At 39.1% G+C, this 27,629-nt stretch overlaps 1 protein-coding gene across 1 annotated transcript; it reads right to left on the bottom strand.

Annotated features, from left to right (window-relative positions):
- Positions 1-9,139: 9,139 nt before the first annotated feature.
- On the bottom strand, positions 9,140-27,344 carry LOC134812297 (vacuolar protein sorting-associated protein VTA1 homolog). The gene is made up of 8 exons (XM_063819678.1): positions 26,449-27,344; positions 25,953-26,047; positions 25,580-25,713; positions 25,137-25,262; positions 23,449-23,536; positions 22,981-23,289; positions 10,263-10,333; positions 9,140-10,058 (listed from the first exon to the last, which is right to left on the bottom strand). The coding sequence occupies exons 1-8, from the start codon at positions 26,537-26,539 to the stop codon at positions 9,962-9,964; spliced, it is 1,011 nt and encodes a 336-aa protein (XP_063675748.1). The 5' UTR covers positions 26,540-27,344; the 3' UTR covers positions 9,140-9,961.
- Between the last annotated feature and the right edge of the window lie 285 nt (positions 27,345-27,629).

Below are 27,629 nucleotides of genomic sequence, written 5' to 3'. Positions count from 1 at the left end.
CTTTTCATTTTCCACCAGAATTTCCTAGTTAAAAGGGTTGAAATAGCTCGGCTAGCGTGGCCGGTATATATTGGTATGGATTATGCTGTTAAATTTTACTGAAAGAAATAGTTAAGACCCAAGCTATTGCTGATAATAGTTTGAGTCTAATAAAAGTTTAGTTTTGCTTTAAACGTTGTAAAATTTAATCTTAACGCTGAAATCTTTAACATATCACGAGCAAAGTAGTACTAGTGTTTGATTTTGATGATTTTGGTGCAAAGTTTAAATATTCTATTCATAACTTTAACAATGTGCGAGTTTTATTTTTGAAAAGCCTGACCTGTATTTTCTAAGGTCAACTCAATCGAGTGGCCTGCATCAAAGAACATTGGAAAGTGGTACATAATGAATGTTAATACCAAATATAACTGATACCACCACACTTTAGTGCAGACTGAGCGCCGCCCAGTAACTGCAGATGTTTCTCTGTGAGATTTGTACACTATTTATATTAGGTCACTTTAATTAGTCTGCAAATGAACATATATCTTCAATCTAGGGTCCCGTAATAAAACCCAGTTTTTGGTCATTTGCTCAATCATGTAATCCTAAACAATTGGAATGGTGGATCGTCAGCTAAAATTGGATCCTCTAATCCTCTGATAATGGATAACTCGACTCAGTACCAAACACCGTGCAAACTTGATTAGGACACCGACAATGAATAATATGATGAAAATAATTTAGGGGTGTTGTACCGCTTCCCTGCCTTGATTCCTTCATTGAATATGGGGTGCATAATTTGCAGACTTGGACCTGATAACAGTGATAATTTGTGAATCTTGGACTGTAATAAAGAAGTAACAAAGAAAAAGAAAAGGTAAGTATGATTAGGCATTGCTGGAGGCGTCATAATTTGTAATAAATATCAAAATTAATATTGTGAAGAACATCGATCGGATTTGGTTCAAATTTTTGTTTAAAATTAACAAAAAAAACCTTATTTTATTCAAATTAACGCATTTCCTTAGTTTTAAAAGCGTCAAACTGGGATGTTTAATATTCATGTCATGTCGTCTCCATCCCCGACCCCATTGATTTTTCAAGAAAGTACTGCATCATTTTATATGTTAGAACGTTTGATAAGGTAAGGATAAGAAAGCCACAATTTTCAATCACGAATCACGATACAAAACCCTTTTCTAAAACAAGGAATCGCAAGACTAAACTTAAAGATGCCGTCAACAAAAACAAGCTTGATGGAGACTGCTTAATCATCATTTAATTAATGTTTTCACAAAAAATACATCCTTTTAGTTTTATGTTTTCTACAATCAAATTGTTGATTCATTTTTGTAGAAATTTAATAACACACGCTTCTAAACGTTTCCAATGTGAATTCTATTTTTGCCACCGGTTGAAGAAGTTATACTGAAGAGTATCCTCGAATTAATTTACGGTTAAATTAAATGTTGCCTGGAGCTCTGCAAATCTCTTCAACTAAATCCAGCTTCAACATTTTTCGGATTTTAATCAGACATTCTAAACGAATTTTTCGTTAAAATTTGATATTTTAATGTTAGTTTCATCTTTCGGTTTGGATAATTTGCCATACTTAATCAACTGGTCACATAATGTATCCTTGGCCCAAAAATGTATCATATAAACCACCAACCCGTAGTTTGTGGGACGAATGTTCATGATTCACGCTGTGTTCATTTTCATCCAAACGGAAGCATCGGAGACTTTAAGTGTCATTGTATTTGATAGCAAAAACTTTAAGAGTTGGACATTTTTGTTTGCTGGACTGATCGTTGTTATCATCAAAATTTCATTTCCGATCGGCCATACATTGCAAAGATTTTCTTTCAGTTAGGACTTAGGACCTAAACATAAGAAAAATGTGTGAAATCAGGTAGCCTTGATTTGTCTGCCATCCCAACCTCGGAACTAAGCATTTACATTTTGAGCCTAAGGGCCGACTGAGCCATTTGTGCTATTATCCAGTTACTTTTGAAAACTTAAATATCAACTTCTCAGCCCGACAGCCCTTTTAGGCTTAGCTGCAAATGATGAAGCAAAAATAATGACTCGATTGTATGTTGACTGGATTATTTTAAGGAGATTCTTTGATCGAATTTGGCTCACCTTTTATTGAATTTTTTCTGTTAATCGTACGACTTTAAAACTACGTCATTTCGGCCCCTGACCCTTATTACTTTATTATCCAATGCAGAGTGACACGCGCGTTATTGAAGGTGAATAAAGCCTGATGAATCATTGTTCACGAACCCTTCAAATTATGTTTTACCATTCCTAAGAGTAAGGTACGATGTAATAAAGTGCTATCATTGAATGCCTACTCTGATCAGTTCAGTTCCTTTTATTTTTTGACCTAGCCCACAAGCCTAGGCTTTGCTAAATATTTCATTAGATTTCTTGCTTCAAGCCAGTAAATCACTTGTTTATGTCACACTCCAACACACATCATACCAACAGCCACAGGCATAGCAAGGGGTTTGACGTTTTTTGCGGCATGAATTGATATCTCGGGGCAATGCCACTTATATTAAACCCACTATCCATTTAATTTGCAACACTGATATGATTATACAAGGATTGAAATGTTTTTAAAACATAACCAATAACACTAATTTTCATCTTAAGATGGTTCAATCAAATCTCCGTTTGCGACGGGAGTCAGAGAGAGACACACTCTCGACGCCAAAAGAATGTGCTGATTCACAAACAATGCTTGGCAGTAGCATCACACTGACGGATAAGTCACCACTATGTGACAAAGATACGGATATTCCATTTCCATCAGAACAACACCATGATGAGTACTCATTCCGGAGATTTGATGAAAATGGATGCATAACAGCAGGTGATAATGTTTTACTTCGTTATGATTCATCTACTTCCCAGAAAATGAACATATGTTCAGGGTTTTATCGTAATTTATTGTCGTAGTCTTCACGCTAGGGTTGTTTCAGAACCTCAACTCCCAAGACGATACAAAAATATAATGCTGATGTTTGCTTGTCTGGGGAACTTCGTGGTAATAATCTCCAGACTATACCCTTCAGGGTTTTATTTGGATTTTCTCGTGACAAACAATTTGAACACCACACTTGGTAAGAATTTGATTTTGCGAATAACACTCTTTTAATTTTAAACTGAAACAGCTTTTGTCGTGTACAAATCCATGCTGTACGATACAATTTTAAATTCATGTACTATATACATATTTATTTTGTATATTTGGACACGTTAATTGAAGTTTGAGGATATTGGTAAATATTAGTGGCCCTATTAAATGGCACGATGAGGTAACATCTTTCACACTATGAAACTATATAAACCCTCGATGTTTAGGATAATCGTCTCATCCTCTAGGCAAACTTTACAGTTTACATGGCCCCTTGCTGCCGTTTTTGACCAAATTTTCGAATTTTTAGCTACATATTTAGCGACTTTTTTCGTTATGTCATGGTACCACCAGGTAAATTCCGTCACACTTTCAAGAAATTTATAAAAGGTATGTTTATGACATCCTGACAAGAAATGTGTTGAGAATTTTTAACATATCTCGTTGTTATAAGTAAATAAAAATACAGAAGGCACAAATAGGTAAACTTTGTCACACATATTTGTATGATATTTCAACATCTGTAAAATTGAGCAAATAATAGTATACCAGTACCACCCCTTTTTGTTCACTAATTACTGTTACTAATTACTGTTACTAATTACTGTTACTAATTACTGTTACTAATTACTGTTACTAATTACTGTTACTAATTACTGACAACTATAAAACGTTTCTCTCCTCAGGGACGATGTCCATCTCGATCATGTTACTCACATCCGCACTAAGTCCTCTTTTTCACTACTGCCTCCCGAAATCCATAAAAATATCCTCTCTTCACAGTCGCTGCTTGATCCTTTGTCTAATAAATACTCTGTGCATTGCACTCATGTCCTTGGTCGATGTGGCTTTAAAGCAGGATCCTTCCGGAATTTCAGTTTGCGTGACTATATTTGTCCTCAGAGCAGTCCAGGGAATTGCAGTTGGTCTACTTTACGTTTTAGTTCAGGTATGGGTAGTACAGCGATTAAATCGATTGAATTGAAATGAGAAACTTATATTAAATATATTTGGTTAATAAGATTAAGATTGGGAAGTCATATTGATTTGTAGATTTGATTGGTCGTTGGAACTCTGCAAGGAAGCTGATTGGTCAATCGCTTCAACGTATCAGAACAAATATTTCTATCCCGGCCCCACCCCTCTAGTTTATGATATATTGCAATTGAAAGTTTTATTTTCAGGGCGAAGTAGTGGACTTATATTTCAAGGACGACAAGATGCCAATAATCCTAATCAGCGCCTTCCTCCAAATCGGAGCTATGCTTTCTACAATCCTCAGTGCCGAACTCTTCGTCCATGGAGGATGGGTCCGGGTTGGCCTGGTTGTAGCTTGCTTCAACTTTCTCCCACTCATGCTTCTACCATTAGTGAGGAAAGTACACGAAAAAGGTAAAAGAAATCCGGGTAAAGGTGTTGAAAGGGAATTGCTTGCCATGAATTCAATGGACAGTTACACCGTTTCAGATTCCAGTTTCCAAAAGTTAACAAGCAACTCCCGCAGAATATCTTTCTTCATACCAGATATGATGGTGTTCCTTAACAACTTGGTCTGCGATCTGTTCGCTTATGTCCTTCCAGCCAGGCTCGTTTTTTACTGCAACATTCCTTTGACCACTGCTGTACCTTTGTTTCAAACTTTAAACCTGGCCTCGCTGTTCACTGCTTTAGGCTTTAGCTTCCTAGCCAGCAAAAATCAAAAATTTGATGTGCTTGGATATATGACCGCTGCAAATTTTTTGTTTTATTTTGGTACAATCGTGGCCTTTGCGTCTACGACCAGTTTCCTCCAGTTCTTAGTTTTTCCCTATCAGCTGCTCATAGGGCTTGTTCTTTCGGGGATTGGTGTAGCAGGCCACTTGAACCTTGTCATCATGAGCAAGTTTACCCTCTACGAGAAATGGAATATGAGAAAATGTGGGCTGGCCAAAAGGTCTACCATGATAAATAACGTGACACTCAGTTTATCAGCAACTGTGGGTACTGCCATTTCAGGGTTCACATTGTCTGGGGAGAGCGAGGTTCCTACTTTGGTGGCTCTGACAATAGTTGGTGTTTGCCTCACTGTCGGACTTATTCTTTGCAAACTTGTCAAATAGACCATAGATGGCATCAAACTGAAACATTTAAAAATTGAGTGGGAGGTGAATTTGACAATTGACATCATACCACATACTTTAAGCAATTCAGCAGTCACAAGTCATTAGTCAAGGAACGTTGATTAATGAAAATGCTGAAGACCAGACTAAAATGTCCCCAAATTGTAATAGTATACAGCGAAATGCCGATTTTTTACAAGTTTGATGTTTGAAGAAAATTGTCGTACAATCAAGGATCATCCCAACTAAAATAAAAATGTAATGCATATTATATTTATATATCAATATCAGTTTACTCAGCTCTTTTTAGTCCGCGGCTAGACTAGACATTTTCAATTTTACAAGCTTGGAAAAATACATAAATCATAATATGCTATTACTATAATTAGTACTACTGCTAATATTCAATATTGGTACGCTATATATTGTATTTGTAATTTTGAGTGATAAAAACGATTTTTTGTTATACATCAAAGTAATTAATGTTTTTATTTTTAATAATATTTTATAAAAACTTGTTTTTAAAATTATTAAATCTAAAACGAAAATTACATTAACGGGTGATAGTTGTCATACGTTGTATGACCCGCCGCGCATGACGTGCGCGGCTCCTCCTGTAGCGTCGAAGACGCTATAGTGAAGCGACCGTGGGGGTCACCACGTGATACAAGGTGATAGTGTGTAGTTGGTAGTGATACTCGTAAAATATTTGTTCCAAATATTGTCACTGAGACCGTCTAGTCGACAAGTTCAACTTTGCACTTTGACCATTGTTAATGGTCTGACCCGGCGCGCGCTACTTCGTAGCACTTGCCATCGGGCCAAGAAGAAAGCGGCGCGCGCTACTTCGAAGAAATTTAGACGAGTGACATCCGTCAACTTTGCACTTTGACACACGCTAATAGTAATGTATCATGTAAACCTCTTTTTGCGCGCAGTGGCTATACATTATAGTTATACAAGTCTAGTTGAAGTACAACGTGTAGCAAGTTTTAATTGACGATGTGAATTCATCGCAGCTCGGCGCGGCACATGACAGTAGCGCATTTCGTGATTTCGCTGTTGTAGGTTTACATTTACAACATACCAGGACGCGCGCCGAGTTGGACTCGTCGCCGGTCCTAATATATGGAACAAATATTTTACTTACTGGGCCGCGCTCAGCCTGTCATTCCGCCGAATGAACATAATAGCCTGAGGTCCCCAGGTAAATATTTTACAAGTATCACCCGTTAAATTTCACCGCTGTGAGAATTGCCTCATTGAGTGCGCGGCGCGGCACAGTAACGCATCGCGCTACAAAGCAAGTCCAACTACAAACTCGGCACACTACTTACTTTGTTACTTTGTAGGGCTTCATAGAATCCTCTATACTATCGGGCCATCGAAAAAGTCGACCCCCCGGACAGTGTAGAAACTGTTTTATCACCCCTCCAATCAAGCAAGGAGTTCCCATTCCGACGGCTATATCCTGGAGCTGGAGGCTCGTCCGGAAATGACTTCACAAAGTTCGTTAAAGCTGCTTTGAATTGCATAGCACATATGATCCTCGATGGTGTGCATATGTGTTGGGATTACATTCCATAATCGAGGTCCAGTGACTGCAAATGAGTTGTCATGTAGTGCTTGATTACTTTCTCTAACCAGAGCCCTCTCGCTTGCAGTAGCGCGCGACCGCCGAAGGCGGCAAAAGAAAACAAGCGTGAAACAAAAGTGAAACAAGCGCGTCACGCATGACGCGTAGGCACATGGCTATGTGAACTTGATTACGTTGACTGCTGGACTTAGCTATACTGGGCACAACTGCTTTTTGACCATGTCTGAGAGTCACCGAGAACTGGATACCAATATCATTAGAGCACTTGCAATGCAGAACTTTCCACATGTTGATGATTAAATACCGTTCTCTTCTTCTTTGCAATGACATCAGATCTAGGGCCTTTAATCTCTGCCAGTAGTTGAGGTGCTGGGTGCCATCTATTTTCGATGTAAACGTTTACCTGAGGACCCCAGGCTATTATGTTCATTAACATAAATAAATAAAATAACCGAATAAAGATTTGGCGGAATGACAGGCTGAGCGCGGCCCAGTAATGTAAACGTACGCTGAATTCCTTCTAGCTGTTGGATGTCTTTGTTCTTAGAGCAATTCCACAGATCAGAGGACAGCAATACTCCAAATGACTTCTAACGAAAGACTTGTACAGAGTCATCATGGTTGATGGTGGCTTTGTCTCTCGTTTTGAACGCACTTAGCACACGTCTTAGATTATATTTATAAACCTACAAAAATTACATATATATATAGGGGTCGTATACATATTAAGTAATCAGCCGAGGGGCCGGGAGGAGGATTTTCAAATGATTACGCTAGTTTAAGTTTGATATAGTACTAGTTGACGGATGTTACTCGTCTAAATTTCTTCGAAGTAGCGCGCGCCGGGTCGGCTCTTACTAAATCGCTCGCCCAAAAATTTCACGTGACTTTGGTTTTTTTGGTTTTGCAGCCGTACAAAACGGTTTTACATAAACCCTTATCCCAACCCTAACCCTAACCATAACCCCGAAGCTATCCATATTCTTAACCACAACCCTAACCCTAACCCGAACCCTAAATAATCGAATTCAAGTTTTACTAGCCTGTCACGTGACCAAAACGGTTTTTTGCCCATAACTCTCCAGAGAAGCATTTTAACCCTACGTCATGGAGGGTGATTCTTACCTGAGGACCCCAGGCTATTATGTTCATTACCTGAGGACCCCAGGCTATTATGTTCATTAACATAAATGATAAAGATTTGGCAGAATGGCAGGCTGAGCGCGGCGCCAATGCCAGTAAGGGTGATTCGGAATCAGCGTCCAAAAATACACCGATCTTACCTGAGGACCCCAGGCTATTATGTTCATTAACGAATATAGATTTGGCGGAATGACAGGCTGAGCGCGGCCCAGTAACACCGATCTAGATCACTTTCATGCCTAAAGGGCCTTTTCACAAAAATTTTCTTGACCATTGTTAATGATCTGACCCAGCGCGCGCTACTTCGTAGCTCTTGCCATCGGGCTCTTGCCATCCATCGGGCAACATTTCGAGAAGAATCAAGAAAGCGGCGCGCGCTATTTCGAAGAAATTTAGACGAGTAACATTTACTGGGCCGCGCTCAGCCTGTCATTCCGCCAAATCTATATTCGTTAATGAACATAATAGCCTGGGGTCCTCAGGTAAGAGTAACATCCGTCAAGAATTTTCTTAAAGTTTGGGCGAGCGATTTAGTAGGAGCGCGCCGGGTCAGACCATTAACAATGGTCAAAGTACTAGTAGCTACCCTAAAAATTGTTATATGTTATATGTGAAGTGATGAACGACCCCATGGCCCATATTTAAATTTCCAACTGTAAAAATTGAAATGCGAAATTGTCTTTTCTGTCATTTCTCCGAATGTTTATTCTCCGAATGTTTATGAACATAAAGCCGTAGTACATACATATTACATTACACTGGAGCTTACACAGTGTAAACTGTAATTTCCTCCAGTCTGCGCCGCGTACGTATATATAGGCGCGCGCGGCAGGAAATTAGACTGTGTAAGCTCGATCCAGTGTAATGTAATATGTATGTACTACGGCTTAATAGCATGGGGTCCCCAGCTAGGTAACGGAATAACATGATTTTCTGTGTCAGTTTACGTTTACAGTTTAGTTTACACGGACACGCCACTCCGCGCGAATCACTTTGCCTCAGGTTAATGTTATGTAGGGTTCTGCTGCTGTGACACTTGTATCACGTGTGACCCCCACTGTCGCTTCACTATAGTAGAGTTTCTACCACTCGTGCGCGGCGGGTCATACAACGTATGACAATGTGACACCACTTTTAGTAACAATACAACAACAAGGATAACTCAAGTTTATAATGTCGAACTATATCGAAATACAAATTAGGTATCTACATAGACATAATATTACATATTTAGATTAATTAGACGACCACTAATGCACAATGATCACAGATCCAGATCTGTGAAAACGCAGCTCACATCTTGCTGCAGATATAATTACAATATAAATTGTAGTCAAATTTGTAACTTCTATAATTTCACATTCTCTCGTATTTCCAAGTATTAAAAGGAATAGTATAATCGTTGTTAACACAACTGTGAAACAAATACCAAACTCAAATTAGCAAATAATCGTTTTTTGATCGAAAAAAAGATCGCACATTATTGAACCAATTCCTTAAATTAAGGCGCTTCAAATTTGTTTGCATTCACAAAAAACAACAATAATCATTAATCAAACAAATCCACCGACAACCCATTAAAATTATTGCCGTGGGTAATCGTCATTTGAAACGCTGAAAATTACAAAATCATTGAGCATTTTGTCCACTTCAGAATGTCAAGTAAACAAAAATTGTTTTCGATCTTTGATTGTTAATTGAAGCACGATTACCCAACAACATCGCTCCCAAAGCTACAAAACCGATTACATTTTTAAGGAATAAGCGCTAAATATCAAAAGTTAAAGAAACTTAAATTAAGAAACTTCCATATATTGCATTGCTAAGTGAGTCCTGAATCACCTTAGTAAAGGTAAAAATAGAAATTAATCTATATCTCACTTCCACCAACAAATGTATTGTTAATTCTGATTCTGTGGAATGTAACATACCGGTTTAACACGTGCAAAATAACACAGCGCGCGACACGTGTACGTTGTAACAACGTTGTTACTCTTCTTGGCCCACTCTGATAAGATTAATAGCTTTCTGTAGATTGTCCAGAGTTGTTTTGTAATCTTTATAGTTTAGAGCACTTCCAGCGAACCTGGTAAATGTACTTATCAGTACAATTTTAATGTTATAATTAGTAATAGTTCATATCAGCTTATTAAGAACTTGTTTTTGCAAATACTTCTGATTTTGAGCGGTTCTGATTGACCCAAGGGCATACAAATTTCATATTTAAGTTATATAGTTATATACATTTTTTTTACATGTATTAAAAACTTAAGATTACAAATGATGGTACCTGCAAAGTTTCTGTATCCTCTCTATCTGCTGATAGTCAAGATTTTGAAACTGCGTTGTGTCTAGTCGCAGCTGAAATATAATTGGTTTATTAATCGGACTAATTAATTAATTGGACTAAATGATAATTTTATGAAAAAAGCTGGGATCATTTCGTAAATCAGAAACAAGAAATGCGGCAGCTTTTCTTTTGTGGAATTGGATGGCCGCTCAATTTCCCGATCCGCGCGTGATGGCTTATTTTATTATGTTCCATACAACCTGGGTCCCCAGTCTTTACTATTATAAGCATGCAGATATGGCGGAGTGATCGGCCGAGCGCCGCCCAGTTAATTCCATATTAAATTTGAAAATCGTATACATTATGTAACACGCCGTTTCGTAATTTTGGCAAGAATTTTTTTAACGAAATCCAACATTTCAGACCATATTATTTTCTATATAATTTCTACACGAGTGGATACTGTAGCAGGCATCGCTAATGTCGACATTTTCCCGTTGATCTACACATGGTAACAAAAATGTTAAAAATTGTTCTCCACATGGCATTATTCTGAAGGAAAATTTAATCTGCGAAATCACGTGACCTCACGTCGATTTGGTGTTATTTTGGGCTAAAAAGGTTTTCATTGGAACACATACTTTCTAAATACTAGCAGGAACCCATCTAACCCTTAAGTGGTGTCAAGACTCAAGAGACTAAATAAATTATTACCTATTTAATTCGCGTTTTTGACATCACTTGGGGGTCCAAATTTTGAGAACTAACATTTTTATTTCTTGGCCAATGTTTAATTTTTTCATGCTGATTTTGGAGGCCATTAATCTTTGCTTGCGCGGTTTTGCAACGCCTTTGTTCCTCTGTAAAATGCTAACAGTAACAATTTTAATCGACCAGCCCTCCACAACCTGGAGAAGGAGACCGCCAAGAGGAACTCTGTTTATGCCTAGTGATTCAGCTAAGTCAAACTATCATAATATGCACTACCGAAGTTTACACAATGATACTCGTTTTGAAGATTACTTAAAGCTCTCAGACCAGTTTCCCACCCCCAGTGGTTACAGAGCTCAGTCGACTAAAGCCGGGAAGAACAAGCACAGCACTACAGAACTAGCCGGACAGAACACAGGAAACTGCACACACAATGCAGAACTGATTGTGATAACACGAAGTCCCGACAACATCACGGAGGACACTGCAATTACATCCACAAACACTACAAACTACTTGAACTTCCGGGCAGCCCCACTAAATACAAACACTAACTTGAACTTCCGGGCAGCTCTTTTGAATATGTTAAATGCGAATGTGTACTTGAAATCATACTGTATATTAATATATCAATATATCCGTTTGTATTATAGTACTGCTATTATAACTATATGTTATTACATCACACAAAATCGCACTAAAAGCTCCAATTTCACACACTTACACCGCCTGTCTGCTCAAGATTTATTTTGTTCTTTATACAGCAAAATATGTGTCAATGAAGGCAAAAGTCAAGAACTCGGGCGGAGTGTGGCCGCAGTCTCGCCACCCGGAGGTCTAGCGCGTACCATTGCACCACCGTCCTGGGTAACTGATAAGAAAAACAGCACCTCATATTCCAGCACTCCTCTTACTAGCATTTCCGGGAGTGTGAGCTGCTGCTATACACGACATGTATCCCAAAATATACATGATCCAAGTTATACACTGTGTGAGAGTTATATCTTGCAAAACTCAATAAATGTTGAACTGCTTAGACTAATATTCTTTTTCCCCCTAGTTGCTGCTGTCATCGAAAATGAGAAAAGAGACAAGAACAGTGCCAACAACTCAACGAAAGAATCAACATCTGCAGGGAGGAACTCATCTATATCCGGAAGGAGGCCCCTGCGACCGCGCTCTGCTATTAACAATAGCAACTCGTCGTCAAATGGTGATGGAGGAGACGATGAAGACGAGGGATTTAGACGGGAGAAGCTGAAAACGCAGTGCGAAAACGATGCAGTAGCCCCTTGCCGTACTTCAACCGAATTAACGAAGGAAGGAATCGATGAAAATGATGACAGTTTAAAAGTAGATTTGACAAACGACCTTCACGATAAAAGAGATCAGTGGACTCCTTTACCACTACCTGTTAATTCTACCTATATCAACCAAGGTTCGGTAAACTTCATTAATATCAGAGATATGTCAATCGTTAGAGGAATTTCCAGAGTATGGGACATCGCACGTAACGTGAGTGGGTTTAACACCACTCAAGTCAACACCACTGTTAACCTGAACATCTCAGTTGGGAACACTATCGGAGACATCTCATATCTATCTGATATTTCTCAGGAAACTGAATATGATGATGATGATAAATCAGAACCTGCAGGCAGTCCTTCACCCTCCCCCCTTTACCTGACACCGACCTCGAAAGTACCAACAAGTAGAGGAACACCCCCGAGGAAACATGTCGAACTGGACTACACATCCCCAGTGAGGACGAATTTCAAAAGCAGGTCACGCTCCAAATCTGAGAGCTCATACAGACGTGATCCGTACCACAAACCAACCCCAACAGCTCTTTTGAAACGAAGACTCAAAGAAAAGATTGCGCTCGAAAGATCCGCGGCTTTCAACGAAACACCAGTCGCGAGGATGAGACATAACTCTGAACCAACCACCACTACGATTTCCTCAAATGATTCACATAATCTCTCCTTTTCACAGGGAGGTGTTGGATGCACTAGAATAAGGGAAAGTGGCACTCACGACTGTGGCACCGACGGTGCCGGTATACATTTGGAAAATGATTTACTGAACACGAATAACCCATTCCGCTTGAATATGGGCAATATTTCTAAAGCGGTGGAAAGAGCTCTGTCAACTGACCTAATGCAGATTGACAACTCAAACCCGACAGTTACCATAACGTTCTGCCGAGAGGAGGTTGATCGAGTAACACGAATCAGTTCACTGGACGAACATCCACGTGACCTGATCGAACAAAAGTCTCTCCTCTACCTGCTCGGTCAAATAAACCGTCACATGTCACGCACAACATCATGCAATCAGAACTTTAACGGTCTAAAAATCACCAGCATGTCGGACAGAGCAAAACGAATGAAACTAGATGATGATAATTGCTACCCGCTTGGAATCTTGCATATCGGTAGGAGCAGGGGACTCGACCTGCTACCTAAACGTGCTGCCCGCTTATCACTCAACGTCTATGATGTCGAAATGAGAAACTGGTCGTTCTTAACTATATCTTCGAAAACTCGGGCATCTATGATACCAAGTTTTGCTCCCGAAAGGAAGTTTGAAATGCATATACCTGATTACCACATAGTTATCATTCCCTGCAACAGTGATGAAGGCTGCAATTTGTCACGGTCTTGTCAAAATTGCGTAGTTGTTGAAGATGGAAAAATACATGATGCCAGTGACGATCAGGCCGGGAAGGAGACCACATGCCATCAAGAAGAAACAATGGCGGAAGACAACAAAAAGTGTGTGATAGCTGAAAATAGCAAGAACGTCACAACAGAAGATGAAGAAAAGAAGAAAGACTCTGAACCTTTTCACGAGAAGAAACTCTCAGCTCCTGATCATGCCGACTCTGACAGTGAGTACGATTCATGCGATCAAGAACCAGAGGACTCTGGAACAGAAAAGGTTGGCATTATGAATCACTCTGAAACTGACTCTATTTCAGAAAATGATGTCAATGTACCCAACGACAGAGATGATGAAGATGGATATCTCGCCCAAGAAAGTTCTTCAAATGTTGGTATCGCAGTCAATACAGAAACAGAAACAGATAAAGGAGAGGGAAGTGTTGCTGAGATTGCTGTGGCCCCAAATGAGAAACAGGTCAATGACGAACTTAAGATGGGTAAGGTAGAGGTGACCAATCTGCCGGAGGAGACAGAGCAGGAAACAGCAGGAGTTGGTAACCCTCCGCAATCTGACTCTTTACCTGGCAGTAATGACAATAACAGTAAGATTACAAACATTACCATTCCGACCCCATTCTTACAAAACAACGCCCACGAAGAAGTTGTCAGATTAAGGAACGGGGCCGTGGTTAAAGGTTGGCTAAAAGAGTGCAACATAAAATGTTACAACAAAACGGCAGACTGGAGCCGAGTGTATTTCATTGAGTACCTGGGCAATGTGGCATCAAGTAACTCTCCGTTGCAAAACAGTGTTACAAGTGATAGATATGCCCTTCACCCGAAAGTTATCAAAGAACTGATCGTATACCTGACAGACGATGCAGTAGTGAAAGAACTTAGCGCTCGAGGTGCATCTATCGCCGGAACGCCTGAAAAGAGAAAAAACAAGCTCACAGGTCTGTTCATTGATCTATACGGTTCCAATAAAAGCCCGGTCAAAAACAAAAATGCTAAGAAGGGGAAACATGGGAAGAAAGGAAAGACGAAGTTGGGCCAGAACCACAAAGACGACTATACTAGTACAGAACCGGTCTGTGCACAGCCTGGCCCGGGAATAAAGACAACCATAATTAAGCAAACACCTGAGTCTCATGATATTAACGCAACAATACTAAGTGTTGTAGAAAGCCCCCTAAAAACGCTGGAAAATTGTATGCTGAAGCTAGATGATCGGTTATTAAAGCAAGAAAGTATGGTTGCAGCACTATCGAAGAAGATGGATGCCATAATACAAAACCCACTTAAAAACAACACTGAAATCGCTGAACGCTTCCACCTTCTGGAAGAAAATGATAAGACCCTATTCATCAATATCAAAGCGCTAAATACGGATAGTCAACGGTGCTCTGAAGAGACCCTGAAAAAATTTAACTCAATAGCCCAAACGGTTGATAGGTTGGAGTCCTTGGTTAACATCTCTCCAAAGCCTGTCCTCTGCTCTTGTCACTGTGATGCAGAAAAAAGCCGAGATTTAAAAATGAATAGTCCCCTTAAAACAGCAACCATCTGCCGCTCACAGGATGCCGACTCTCAACGAGAAACTGTAACAAATGAAATTTTAACCCATGAAGAAACTGGTCCATTTACAGTGGATATCGGCGTCCAGACAGAAACCCTAAGAAACAGTTTATCTACAAGTCCGTCGACGACGGATAGTTGCGCCCAGACAGAAACAACTGTGTACGAGATTGCAACTCAAACCGAAGAAATGATCCCTCATTCTCTGAACAGTGCAAATGAAACAGCCGATATGGAGGAACCATCTGCTGACGACATTGAAAGAATCACCTTTGGCCTGCAACAACTTATAGAGTCAGTTAAAGATAAAGAAAAGATGATAATGGATCAGCTAAGCGACTTTACTTGTGAGCCAAATCAAAATGATACCATCAATTGTCTGCAACAACTCTTAATTAAGCGCAACTAGAGATAAAGAAAAGGCGATATCAAAGGAAGTTGAGTCAAATCACGATGAAACCATTCATAAGTGCCCATCATCTACCACGTTGTACTCGGAGATATTAGAGGTTAATGCGGAACCTACGGCGTCGATAATTGACCAACCTCCAGGCGAGGCTGAAGGGAATTTGCATGAAGCATCTCCCGAAGTGACTCATAAACCACAACAAGCATCACTCACAAAGTCAAGTCACGAGTATCAAAGAAAAAAGAAAGTACTCCTAGTGTATGATTCTTACCATGAAGACTTCGACCAGCGAAAATTCTCCAGAAGTTATGATATTAAAAAAGTGCAATACAGCTCAGTTAGTGACTTAGTGGAAAAACAGAAGCTCATATCCGAAATCAAAAGCTTCAACCCTGAGATAATCTTTATTCACTTGGGAATAAATGACATCAAGAGGGGGCTAACGTTCCCCACTTTCATAAGAAACTTTAAAAGTATCCTTCGATTGGCCTTAGAAGAAACCAATTGCAAGATATGTTACTCGCTCATAATACCAACACCAGGTAACCCTAACCTCAACACAAAGATTCAAGCTGCCAACCAATATATGGGTGACTTTATAAAATGGCTCAGAGAAGAGAACTACTATGAAGACCGAATATGCACAGTCGGTAATGACAACCTCAGCGGCTACTTGGAGAGATATGTTACAAAAGACGGTGAAGCACTGAGACTTTCGCCCAAGGGTTTAGCTAAACTATGGCTCAGATGCCGAGATGCCCTTAATAGAACGTCAACCCTAACTAGGCAAACTTTACATGAGTTCACCCGAAGCAACGATCATAATGAATAATACAGGGAGCGTAATTGTGGGAAAACTGCAGAGAGACAATAGCAGTAAAGTTGATGAACTATCCCACACCGCAGCACAAAACCATGATCAGGACCTCTCAGTTGTGTCATGGAACATCAATAACATATCTCACCACTCACTAGGAAACAAGACCGAGATTGATGAGTTTCGTGAGATCATCGAGATGTCACCGATATTTTGTCTACAAGAAACAAAGGGAGAAGTAGTGGTGCCCAACTACCGCTGCTTTAACAAAAACAGGGTATCCTCAAGATCAGGAGGCCTATGCATCGGTGTTCAACGGTCGCTCGAAAAGTACATTACCCAAATCGAAACAGGTTCAACAGACATCCAAGCAGTATCCATTTCGAAAACGTACACAAAGGCCGAAAAGAACATCACTCTGATAAACATATACGACTCACCCGAAAATTCCTCTTATAAAGTCAGGATGAAGAGTCTTGGAGTTGAGGAGAATACTCTTGAAGCTCTTCTCCACTTTATCGGAGAGCAACTTGGTCACTCTGAAATCATGCTAGTAGGTGACCTAAATGCTCGTACAGGTGGTGTCAACTTCATCCCAGTGACAAAAGACTGGATGAAAAAGAAGAAATCGAATGCACCCAGACCTTGCCGAGCCAGTAAAGATTCTGTACTAAATGAAAGAGGTAATAGATTCCTTGACCTTCTGGGCAGCTGTGACCTCACTCTATTGAACGGCAATGTCATTGGTGACATTTTTGGTGAGCTCACCTGCTATCAGTACAACGGACAAAGTGTCGTTGACTACATAGCAGTTTCACCGAGCATCAGGAATATGGTGAAACGGTTCAAAGTTCTTTCCTTAACTAACCTATCAGATCACAGACCTATCCTCTGTCAACTCTCAGTTAGAATCCAAATGATAGCCGCTGAATTAATTCAAGAGCTTCATCAAGATGCACCTAAAAGACCGAAATGGGATGGAGATGCAACGGCCCAACAGTTTACTGATAATCTTAACAAGGCCGAAATAACAAATCAGCTATTGGATATTTCGACCTCAACTCTTGATACAGTTGAAAACATCTACTCCACGAACAAGAAGTTCGTTCACATTCTTGAAAGCGCACTTTGCACCGATCAACCCTCAAACTGTGCCAATAGTGAGCAAAAGATAAGGTGTTTTTCTAAAAAGAAACGACGCAGTAAACTCCGCCCAAAACAAAAGTGGTTCGATGCTGAGTGCATTACAACTAAGCGAGAGCTTAATATTCTAACAAGGAAGTACGGGAAAAACCCCTCGGACGCCCTTCTACGAATCCGCTTCTACTCTAGGAAGAAGGACTATAAAAAATTGTTAAAAAGGAAAAAGGCTGTTTTCTTCCAAGAGTTAAACCAGGAAATTCTGCAGGAAAATAAGATTTCGTGGAAGAACTTGAAGAAACTGAAGAAGTTTAACGAAAAACCCTCCAAGCTGGACATATTCGACATGGCGAAGTTCTACCAATTCTTTCTGGATCTCTACAAAAAGAAGGATACAAACTTCCCACAGAATAGAACAGTGACTAAAGCAAATGAACAAATAATGAGCATACTAAATGATGAGATATCATCGAAAGAGGTTGTACATGCGGTGAAAACACTTAAGAACGGTAAGGCAGTTGGACTAGATTGTTTACTCAATGAGCAGCTTAAGTCTGCCGCCCAGAACCACTGCGCTCTCTCAGTGTTAGTTAAGCTCTTTAATGGTTGCTTGGACCTTGGTGTCTACCCATGGAACACTACGATTGTGAGCCCACTCCACAAGAAAGGATGTATCTACGACCCCGATAACTACAGAGCCATTGCGATCGGGAGCAACCTTGGTAAACTTTTCGCGACAATCCTATTGGACCGTTTGCTAAAATTCAGGAAGGAACATTGCCCGGACACAGTAAACCAGCTTGGCTTCTGTAAGAATGCTAGAACTGTGGATCATCTGTTCACCCTTTCCACTTGTGTAGACAAATACGTGAATAACAAAGGACAAAGACTCTATTCTTGTTTCGTGGATTTTCGCAAAGCTTTCGACTCCATCAGTCGTGAAGCTCTTCTGTACAAGCTCTCAACCCTTGGTATAGATGGAAAATTCCTAAAATGTCTAGAACATATGTACAAGAATTCCAAAGCTAAGATCAAGCTGATCGCTAAAATATCAGACTCATTTGATATTCTTGCAGGTACGGAGCAGGGCCACCCAATGAGCCCCGAACTATTCAAAACTTACATCCATGAACTTTCGGAACGACTGAACAGTGTTCAAGACATCTCAAGTCCATTGCTGAATGAAACTATTCTGACCCACCTCTTGTGGGCAGATGATCTTGTCCTCCTCGCACTTTCGAAAGAAAGTCTTCAGGTCATGATCTCTGAACTTGAGTCATTCTGCAGAGAATGGGGGCTCACGGTGAACACCAAGAAAACCGCCATCATGATTTTTAATAAAAGTGGAAGGCAACTCAAAGAGAGTTACGGTTTTCAGTACATGGGAGCAACAATCCCATCAGCGAAAACATATTGCTATTTAGGGATCACCTTCTCACTGTCGGGCAGCTTTAAGACAGCACTAAACCTTCTACGACAAAAAGCTCTCCGGGCATACTTTGGACTGAAAAGTGAAGTAGACCTTAACAATATATCCAAGGTCGCAGTTCTTAAACTGCTCGACTCCCTCATACTGCCAGTTGTATCGTACGGAGTGGAAGTCTGGATCAGCAGTAGCTCAGGAATTAAGGCTTTTGCCAGCACAACTGACAATACGAAGCAATCCCCACTGGCAGGCATTGCAGCTGACCCATTCGAAAGAATGCACCTCGCCATCCTTAAATGGACCCTTGGAGTTGGCAAATCTACATCCAACGCAGCTGTTTGGGGAGACTGCGGAAGAACCCCTATTGTAGTTCGATATGTTAAACAAGTCACCGATTTCCATAATCGCCTTGCAAGACTTGAACTAGAAGACTCACCAGCCCTAGCCAGGCACGCTTTTGCTGAGCAGAAGAAACTTGATTTAGGTTGGTTCAGAGCACTGGAATCAATGCTAATGATACTCGACGAGAACAAACTTGAACATCAACTTTACAACCCATTGTTATGTCAGGAAAGGGCACATAACCGATTTATCAATCTATGGGAAACAGAAAGACAAAGCAATAAGAAGCTTACGTTCTATAATAAAGTTAAAGGTGCTTTCGAGCAGGAGCCGTACCTCACGCTACCGTCGAGAACTGGAAGCAACTTAGTGGCTAGGATCCGAATGAGCGGACATAAGCTAAACGTAGAAACTGGAAGATATGGAAGCAGAACTGGAAGTCAACATCACAGAATTTGTGAATTCTGCAGCGAAAAGTCCATGATGGAGCTCTTTGTTAATCTTCCTTGTGTTGATCTGATAATAGAAGATGAAGAACACTTCCTTAGAACATGTCCCAGGTACCATTCCAGTAGGACTAACATGAAGGAGCCCACAAAGTCATTACTATTTCATGACATGAAGAGCCTCTTTCTACCGGAGCACATAGTGGAATTCACCAAGTTCGTCGCTCAGCTGTGCAGAACACGATTCCCTATAAAGAAGAAACACGAACATTAGTGTCTCAGTACGGGATATCACATTTCCTCCACAGCCCCTTCATTTTCACTTTTTCTTTACACTCATCAAACACCTTAATGGTAACGGATTTTCTATTTGGATTTCGGACTTTGACCTTTAGCTATGCTGATCTGACATTATCTCACTGTAATATAGATCTATTTTTTGTAAACCTGTAAACCTGTAAACCTGTAAACCTTAAACTTAAAGCATTTGACCCAGTCAAAAAAGTTTCTGTTTTTGCGGAAAGTCGTGTTAAAGTTGATGCCGTGGTGTCAGTAAAATGGTACGGATATACAATATCGTCTCGCTTTATATGTACTAGCAGGAACCCGTCTAACCCAAAAGTGGTGTCAAGACTCGACAGACTAAAATAATTATTACCTATTTAAGGGGAGATACACCAAAAACGTTTTTGCTCCGAACATCGATTTTATTTTATATTATGGTTAAATAGACAAAAAGAATAAGATTGCACACCTTCAAAATTTTCAAAAAATATTCACTCATCGAGAAAAAAAATATTTTTCTTTTTCGAAAATTTTTAAAATTTGGAGAAGTCTGTCACTGTAATACCGATAGTTCGGCCATTTTAGAAGTTTTTTGTCTGATTTTGTTACTGAACATTACTTACAATCCGTACAAGAAGCTAATGAAAGGATTATATAATTGAACGATAAATGACGAAGTTACAGACCAAACAAGGTCGAAAAAATAAAAATTGAAATTTTTCCCACTTCTAAAGTTGTACATTTCACCAATCACCCGGGTCAGCAGATATCGCTTCAAAAATTCTTGTGAGTGTAGCTGATGATCATATCAAACTTTTTGGAGTAGGATTTCTCCCAGATTTGAGTTTTAAGCTATGCAATGTGGCCTCAAACGACTTAGTAAAATTCATCGTAAAAAAGGGCAAAAAAGGCAGATTTAAGGCTTAAAATGCCTATAACTCAAAAAGTATCAGTTTTTTTGAAATAATTTTTACAGGATCGTAATCAACTTGGTAAGACAAATCTTTTAGTACGACATTTATAATATTTAAAGACACAAAATTTGTAAAAAAATGTGTACAATTTGTACAAAATTTATACAAGGGGGGACCCTTGTGTTCGAGCTAGAAAATTATTTCAGACAATTTGTCTTCTAAAAGCACCTATTTGGTACTAAAAGATTCGTCTTGCCAAGCTGATTACGATCTTGTAAAAATTATTACAAAAAAAACTGATACTTTTTGAGTTATAGGCATTTTAAGCCTTAAATCTGCCTTTTTTGCCCTTTTTTACGACCAATTTTACTAAGTCGTTTGAGGCCACATTGCATAGCTTAAAACTCAAATCTGAGAGAAATCCTACAATTTTTATTTTTCGACCTTGTTTGGTCTGTAACTTCGTCATTTATCGTTCAATTATATAATCCTTTCATTAGCTTCTTGTACGGATTGTAAGTAATGTTCAGTAACAAAATCAGCCTAAAAACTTCTAAAATGGCCGAACTATCGGTATTACAGTGACAGACTTCTCCAAATTTTAAAAATTTTCGAAAAAGAAAAATATTTTTTTTCTCGATGAGGGAATATTTTTTGAAAATTTTGAAGGTGTGCAATCTTATTCTTTTTGTCAATTTAACCATAATATAAAATAAAATCGATGTTCGGAGCAAAAACGTTTTTGGTGTATCTCCCCTTAATTCGCGTTTTTGACACCACTTGGGAGTCCAAATTTTGGGCATTAAAATTATTATTCCTTGGCCAATTTTTTATTTTTTCATGCTGATTTGAAGGCCATTAAAGCATTTGACCCAGTCAAAAAAGTTTCAGTTGTATATCTTTTACGGTTTTTGCGGAAAGTTGCGTTAAAGTTGATGCCGTGGTGTCAGTAAAATGGCACGGATATATATATCATATATACATACATATACAACTGGTTTTCTTCTCTTATAGAAAAAGGGCTCTACTAGCTGTAGCTAGGAGCATGAAATATCGGTACAAAGCAAACTATGCAATTGTCAAACTATAAGTTTCATGTTTGAAAAGCAATCTTCAGTGACATAATTAACATAAAAATGGCAAACATAATACAACACAGTGCTCCTTTATCAAATTTTATAATTAACAATTAACAATTACTCAATACTACAAAACCTATATAAATAACTACAAATCCTAATAACTAATAAATACTAACTAAATATGTCTAACTAAGAATTTCCTAGAGTGCCTACATTTAGAAATAATTTCTGATCTTTTATTAATAATGCCTGGGGTTTTAAGTATGTATAGTTTCTCGTCTAAGCAGAGGCCACAATGCCCCGCTCCAGCCTTATATTTCTTCGATTTAGTAATAATCTTCCAGTCTATGCTATATTCAAGGAGAAGATGATTGAATATAGCATAGACTGGAAGATTATTACTAAATCGAAGAAATATAAGGCTGGAGCGGGGCATTGTGGCCTCTGCTTAGACGAGAAACTATACATACTTAAAACCCCAGGCATTATTAATAAAAGATCAGAAATTATTTCTAAATGTAGGCACTCTAGGAAATTCTTAGTTAGACATATTTAGTTAGTATTTATTAGTTATTAGGATTTGTAGTTATTTATATAGGTTTTGTAGTATTGAGTAATTGTTAATTGTTAATTATAAAATTTGATAAAGGAGCACTGTGTTGTATTATGTTTGCCATTTTTATGTTAATTATGTCACTGAAGATTGCTTTTCAAACATGAAACTTATAGTTTGACAATTGCATAGTTTGCTTTGTACCGATATACATACATATATATACATACATATATATACATACATATATATCGTCTCGCTTTATATATAGTAAGATATATAGTAAGATTTCTTGAGCAATTTTTACACAATTGTTTACACAATTATCATAGTGAAATATTTCACTCACCAATTCACCACTTCCCAGAGTTGTTACACCTGTTGCAGAGGGTTGACTCGCCGCTGCAGGAGCTGGTGGATTGTAGCTGGGCTGGGCTGGCGGATTATAAGTTGGTTGAGCTGGCGGATTATAAGTTGGCTGGGCTGGTGGATTATAAGTTGGCTGGGCTGGTGGATTATACTTTGGTTGAGGTGGTGGATTGTAGGTTGGTTGAGCTGGCGGATTGTAAGTTGGTTGTTCTGGCTGGTGATAGGTCGGTTGAGCTGGTTGTTCCGGTTGGTTAAACGTCGGTTGTGCATCAATTCCAGAAGCTCCAGGCTGAAAAGTTAGGAATAATGCTCCATAATGTGCAACCCAAAATATTCTTAATTTAGTACTTGTTCATAATTTGTAAGCTACTGCCTCTAGAGAGATGGAAAATAAATAGGACTCTAAGTAAGGTCAACATAAAGTGGACCTGCTAGTTGGGAATATTACCTGCTCATTGTAATCAGCTTCAGCCTCAGCCTGCTCCTGGTCGTGTAGCGCAGGTCCGGCTACCGGCTCCTCGCCACTTCTCCTGCACCTGAAACAAAGTATTGTAGTACATAGTATATAGTACATAGCACATAGTACATAGTACATAGTACATAGTACTTAGTACATAGTACATAGTACATAGTACATAGTACATAGTACATACTAAATCCAAGCTTTTTCAGATGATTCTTCTTAAGCGGTTACATGCTGGTATGGAGTGTCTCCTCAGGGAGAATCAGTGCGGACTTAGACAGAACCGCTCATGCATTGATCAGATTTATTCTCTCCGAACTATTATTCATAACTGTCTTGAGTTTAACATTCCTCTTTACATTAATTTTGTCGATTTCAAGGCAGCGTTCGATTCTATCAGAAGGGACTTTATTTGGTGCAGTATGAGACACTATGGGCTGCCTGAAAAATATGTCAGAATATTTCAGTCATTTTTTGGGGGTACCATGAGTGCCGTGAGGGTTAATGGGGAGCTGACAGACTGGTTTGATGTTAATTCAAGCACAGGTCAGGGTGACATTCAAGCACCTCCTGTCTTTAATTTCTGCCTAAACTTTTCTGCATTTCTGGCTGAGACCAACAAGATCATCAGTCAGGGCGCAGTGCTGCAGAAAAAGATGAAGACGGTCGAGGAAAAGGTCATTCTGGACACCGATTATGCTGATGACATGGCTATTATGGACAACTCAGGGGAAGGCCTACAGGAATCAACTGATCTATTAGTTCATTACAGCTCCTACGCTGGGCTCAGAATAAATGCAAAGAAGACCCAATGCATGGCTGTAAGCAAGTGCGCCTCCCAGCGACCTTTCATCAAGGATGATTGTATTGAGCTGTCGGATGAGGGTGAACCCGTCGAGCAGGTTAGCAACTTTGTCTACCTGGGTGCAACTATCAGTGGGGATGGGACAATCAACAGAGACCTGGATGTCCGTATCCAGAAGGCTAATGGCGCCTTTCATCAGCTCTGGAACATTTGGAATAGCAGAACTATAAAGACTCCAACCAAGATCAGGATCTATAGGGCTGCTGTTCTCACCATCTTGTTGTATGGAGCTGAAGTCTGGAACACCACCAAAAAGCAGATGAAACGCTTCGAGGTTTTCCATCAAACCTCCTTGAGAAGGATACTTAGGATTAAGTGGTTCTTTCATGTGACCAACGACGAAGTTCTTAGGAGGGCTGGCATCAAGTCAGTTGAGACTTTCATCAGTGCTGCCAGGCTACGTTGGTATGGACATGTAGTTAGAATGCCAGACTCTAGACTACCGAGGTTTCTGTTGAACTGGAAGCCAAATTATGGAAAGAGGTCAAGGGGCAGACCCCGTAAGAACTGGAAGTCCTGCGTACTCGAAGATGCTGCTAAGTTTACAGGTGTTGAAAACATCGACAACGACACAACAGAAGCTTTGGCTACCAACCGAGTACAGTGGAGACATATGTTACGCCGCCAACGCGATGTGTGTGATGTAGCCCACTCCAACGACTAGGAGGAGACCTTACCATGTAACATGTATGTATGTAACATACTAAATATCAAGTTGCCAGAGCTAGAAGTTAACAGATAATATCCCCTCACTTCAGGGACCTTTAATAAAGGTAGTGTCCACAAGGAGTCTCAACAATACACTAACCTCTCTAAGTAGGTAGCCTTCCACTGCGCATATTTTTTCTGGTACGCGTTCTCTTCGTTGAGGGCGTCAAATAGAGTTAACAGTTCGAACAGTAGTGACGCTGTGTAGAACGTCTTTATGACCTTCCTGTCATTTTGTGTAGTAAATACTACTGTATAATATCAACACACTCGTATCAGGATGGTTCTATGTTATTAATTATTAAAACCAACATTGATCAAAATTAACATTTAACAATAAAACCTATAAGTTGTTAATATGGTAACACTGGTTGCTATTACTTTACTAACATTAAAAAGTAACAATAATAACCTACAAGTTGTCACTATAGTAACACTGGTTGCTAATTGCTATAGTACCATTAAAAAGTAAAAATAATAACCTACAAGTTGTCATTATGGTAACAGTAGTTGCTACAGTAAAAAGTAACAATAATAACCTACACATCAAAGTTACCAGCTCTGTCCTCTCTGTCCGCAAAGAGGAATAGTTGCAGAGCTTTACTCTCAATGTGTGAGGAGGCGACTATATCGTTACCTACTGCTTCGTTCTGCTGAGCTATCAGGTTCGACTTTGCCTGGAACAGAACCAGTTTTAGACAATTATATGTATGTTTTAGATATGGTCACAAATAAGTCTGTTTATTTTGGAAATTAGTCTTTAGAGCTGTTTCTGGTTGGAACTTCCAACATTGCATGAGGAAATATCGAGATAATATTCAAATTCAGATTATAGATAGATAAAGAGAATATTCAAATTCAGATTATAGATAGATAAAGAGAATATTCAAATTCAGATTATAGATAGATAAAGCACCTGTTCCAGTTTATCCATAATCCCCAACAGAAACATTTTACCCTCAGCATCGCTGCTGCATAACTGGATCCCCTTCTGTACAAAGTACAGTTGACCTGCAGGGAACAGTAAATCAGTTCTATGATATATCTGTGTAGCGTGTATATGATTATTGGAGTGTAAACATGTTGTACAGGTCGCAGCACCTCGCCACAAGCGGTGAAGCTATAATGTATTGTCACAAGGACATATAATCGGTAATGATTGAAGGATTGGTATGACCAGTTTCATCTACTTACGTCTTACAGTGCAGTGCTACAGGCAATTAAAGCACAATCTGCTGTAGAAGATTACGAAGGACACCATAGCAATAGTTAAATAAAGTTTATCATGGTAACATTGATAGTTATTATTACAGTTAGTTACTATTACAGTTAGTTACTATTACAGTTAGTTACTATTACAATTTATAGTTAGTTACTCAGTTACTATTAAGTGTTACTATAAAGATACTCACAATGATAAGCTACGACAGGGTCTCTAGACTCGAACTGCTTGCATAGTCTCAGGTAGGGTGCTAACGACTTCAGGGACCCTGGCACATCCATCTACTGATTAGTAATTAGTTGATAATTTAGCTAATTGATCGGTCAATAAGCTGGTTGTTTAATTGACATTGTATTTCAAAACACTCGAATTAGCAAAGTCGAAAGACACTAAATCCACCTCAGTGTACAATATGAGTATTTTATAACACTATCTGTTTGCGTGGTACGGGAATAGTCTTTAGTTGAGCAATTTCCGATTATTATTTTAATAAAAATACTCGTTTGTGGTAATTAATCGTTTAGTACTTCATCAATAACATTAAAACCCATAAACTGTAATAAAATACTTAGCCTATCATTTATCAATCTCAATGACAACTTAAATAAATTTAAAAATTCATCAGCTCATTTATTATAGTTTGTAGTTATGGAATATTGATTTCGAATGATATTTTCAAAAATGTAAGCACGTAAGAAGGTTTGAAACACACTCATGAGATGTTTCCAACATGTTGTCTGTTCAACAGATCCGTATAATATGTCAAAAGAGTCATATCTTCGTCTGAAAAAGTTATCGTCTGAACTGATAGTGTAAAATTATTAGGTAATCTGGTGTGAGTATGTGTGACGTCACGGCCCTAACTATAACGTCACGCGTCATCTGGTCACGTGTTCTATGGCCCCATATAAGAAGCTACCGATCACGTGATGCCCATATAAGGAGTTACTGGGTAAGAGAAGGTTTCTTGATGTTGTTAACCCAGACGTAGTGGTACATTATCACCATGATAAAGATAATGCTACCCATTAGGTTACAGAAAACTGCCAGCTGCATGTCGTTTATCATCTTGTATTGGATCTTCCTATTTGAAGTGTGATTTAATAAACGGGCAGTTGGTTACGAGACAGATTTTATCTGATGTATCTAAAAACAGGGGTTAGACTCAATGAAATTTAACAAATCTAAATTTGATAAAACCATATTAGGTATTGGTATATATTTTCGGATTTAGCAATTTATAAACTCAAATAACACTGATAGACGATAGTTCAGGAAGGGATATAAATATTTACAAAAACCTTAGGTATAATATGAGTCATCATAATTCGTCGTCTTCACATAGAAAATTATTAGGTTGAGATTATCGAT

Source organism: Bolinopsis microptera, chromosome 3, assembly GCF_026151205.1.
Source record: "Bolinopsis microptera isolate Bmic1 chromosome 3, MBARI_Bmic_1.0, whole genome shotgun sequence".
In the NCBI taxonomy this organism is placed as follows: Eukaryota; Metazoa; Ctenophora; class Tentaculata; order Lobata; family Bolinopsidae; genus Bolinopsis; species Bolinopsis microptera.
The sequence above is the reverse complement of the archived record's forward strand: the minus strand, read 5'-3'. Positions and strand labels throughout refer to the sequence as shown.

What these genes read in the sequence shown, in the direction of transcription:
- LOC134812297 (XM_063819678.1), bottom strand. Translation starts at nt 26,539, where the DNA reads ATGGATGTGCCAGGGTCCCTGAAGTCGTTAGCACCCTACCTGAGACTA. An exon ending in AGAGCTGGTAACTTTGATGT is followed by an intron (nt 25,263 to 25,579) that starts GTAGGTTATTAT and finishes ACAAAATGACAG; the next exon opens with GAAGGTCATAAAGACGTTCT. An exon ending in AGGATACAGAAACTTTGCAG is followed by an intron (nt 10,059 to 10,262) that starts GTACCATCATTT and finishes TACATTTACCAG; the next exon opens with GTTCGCTGGAAGTGCTCTAA.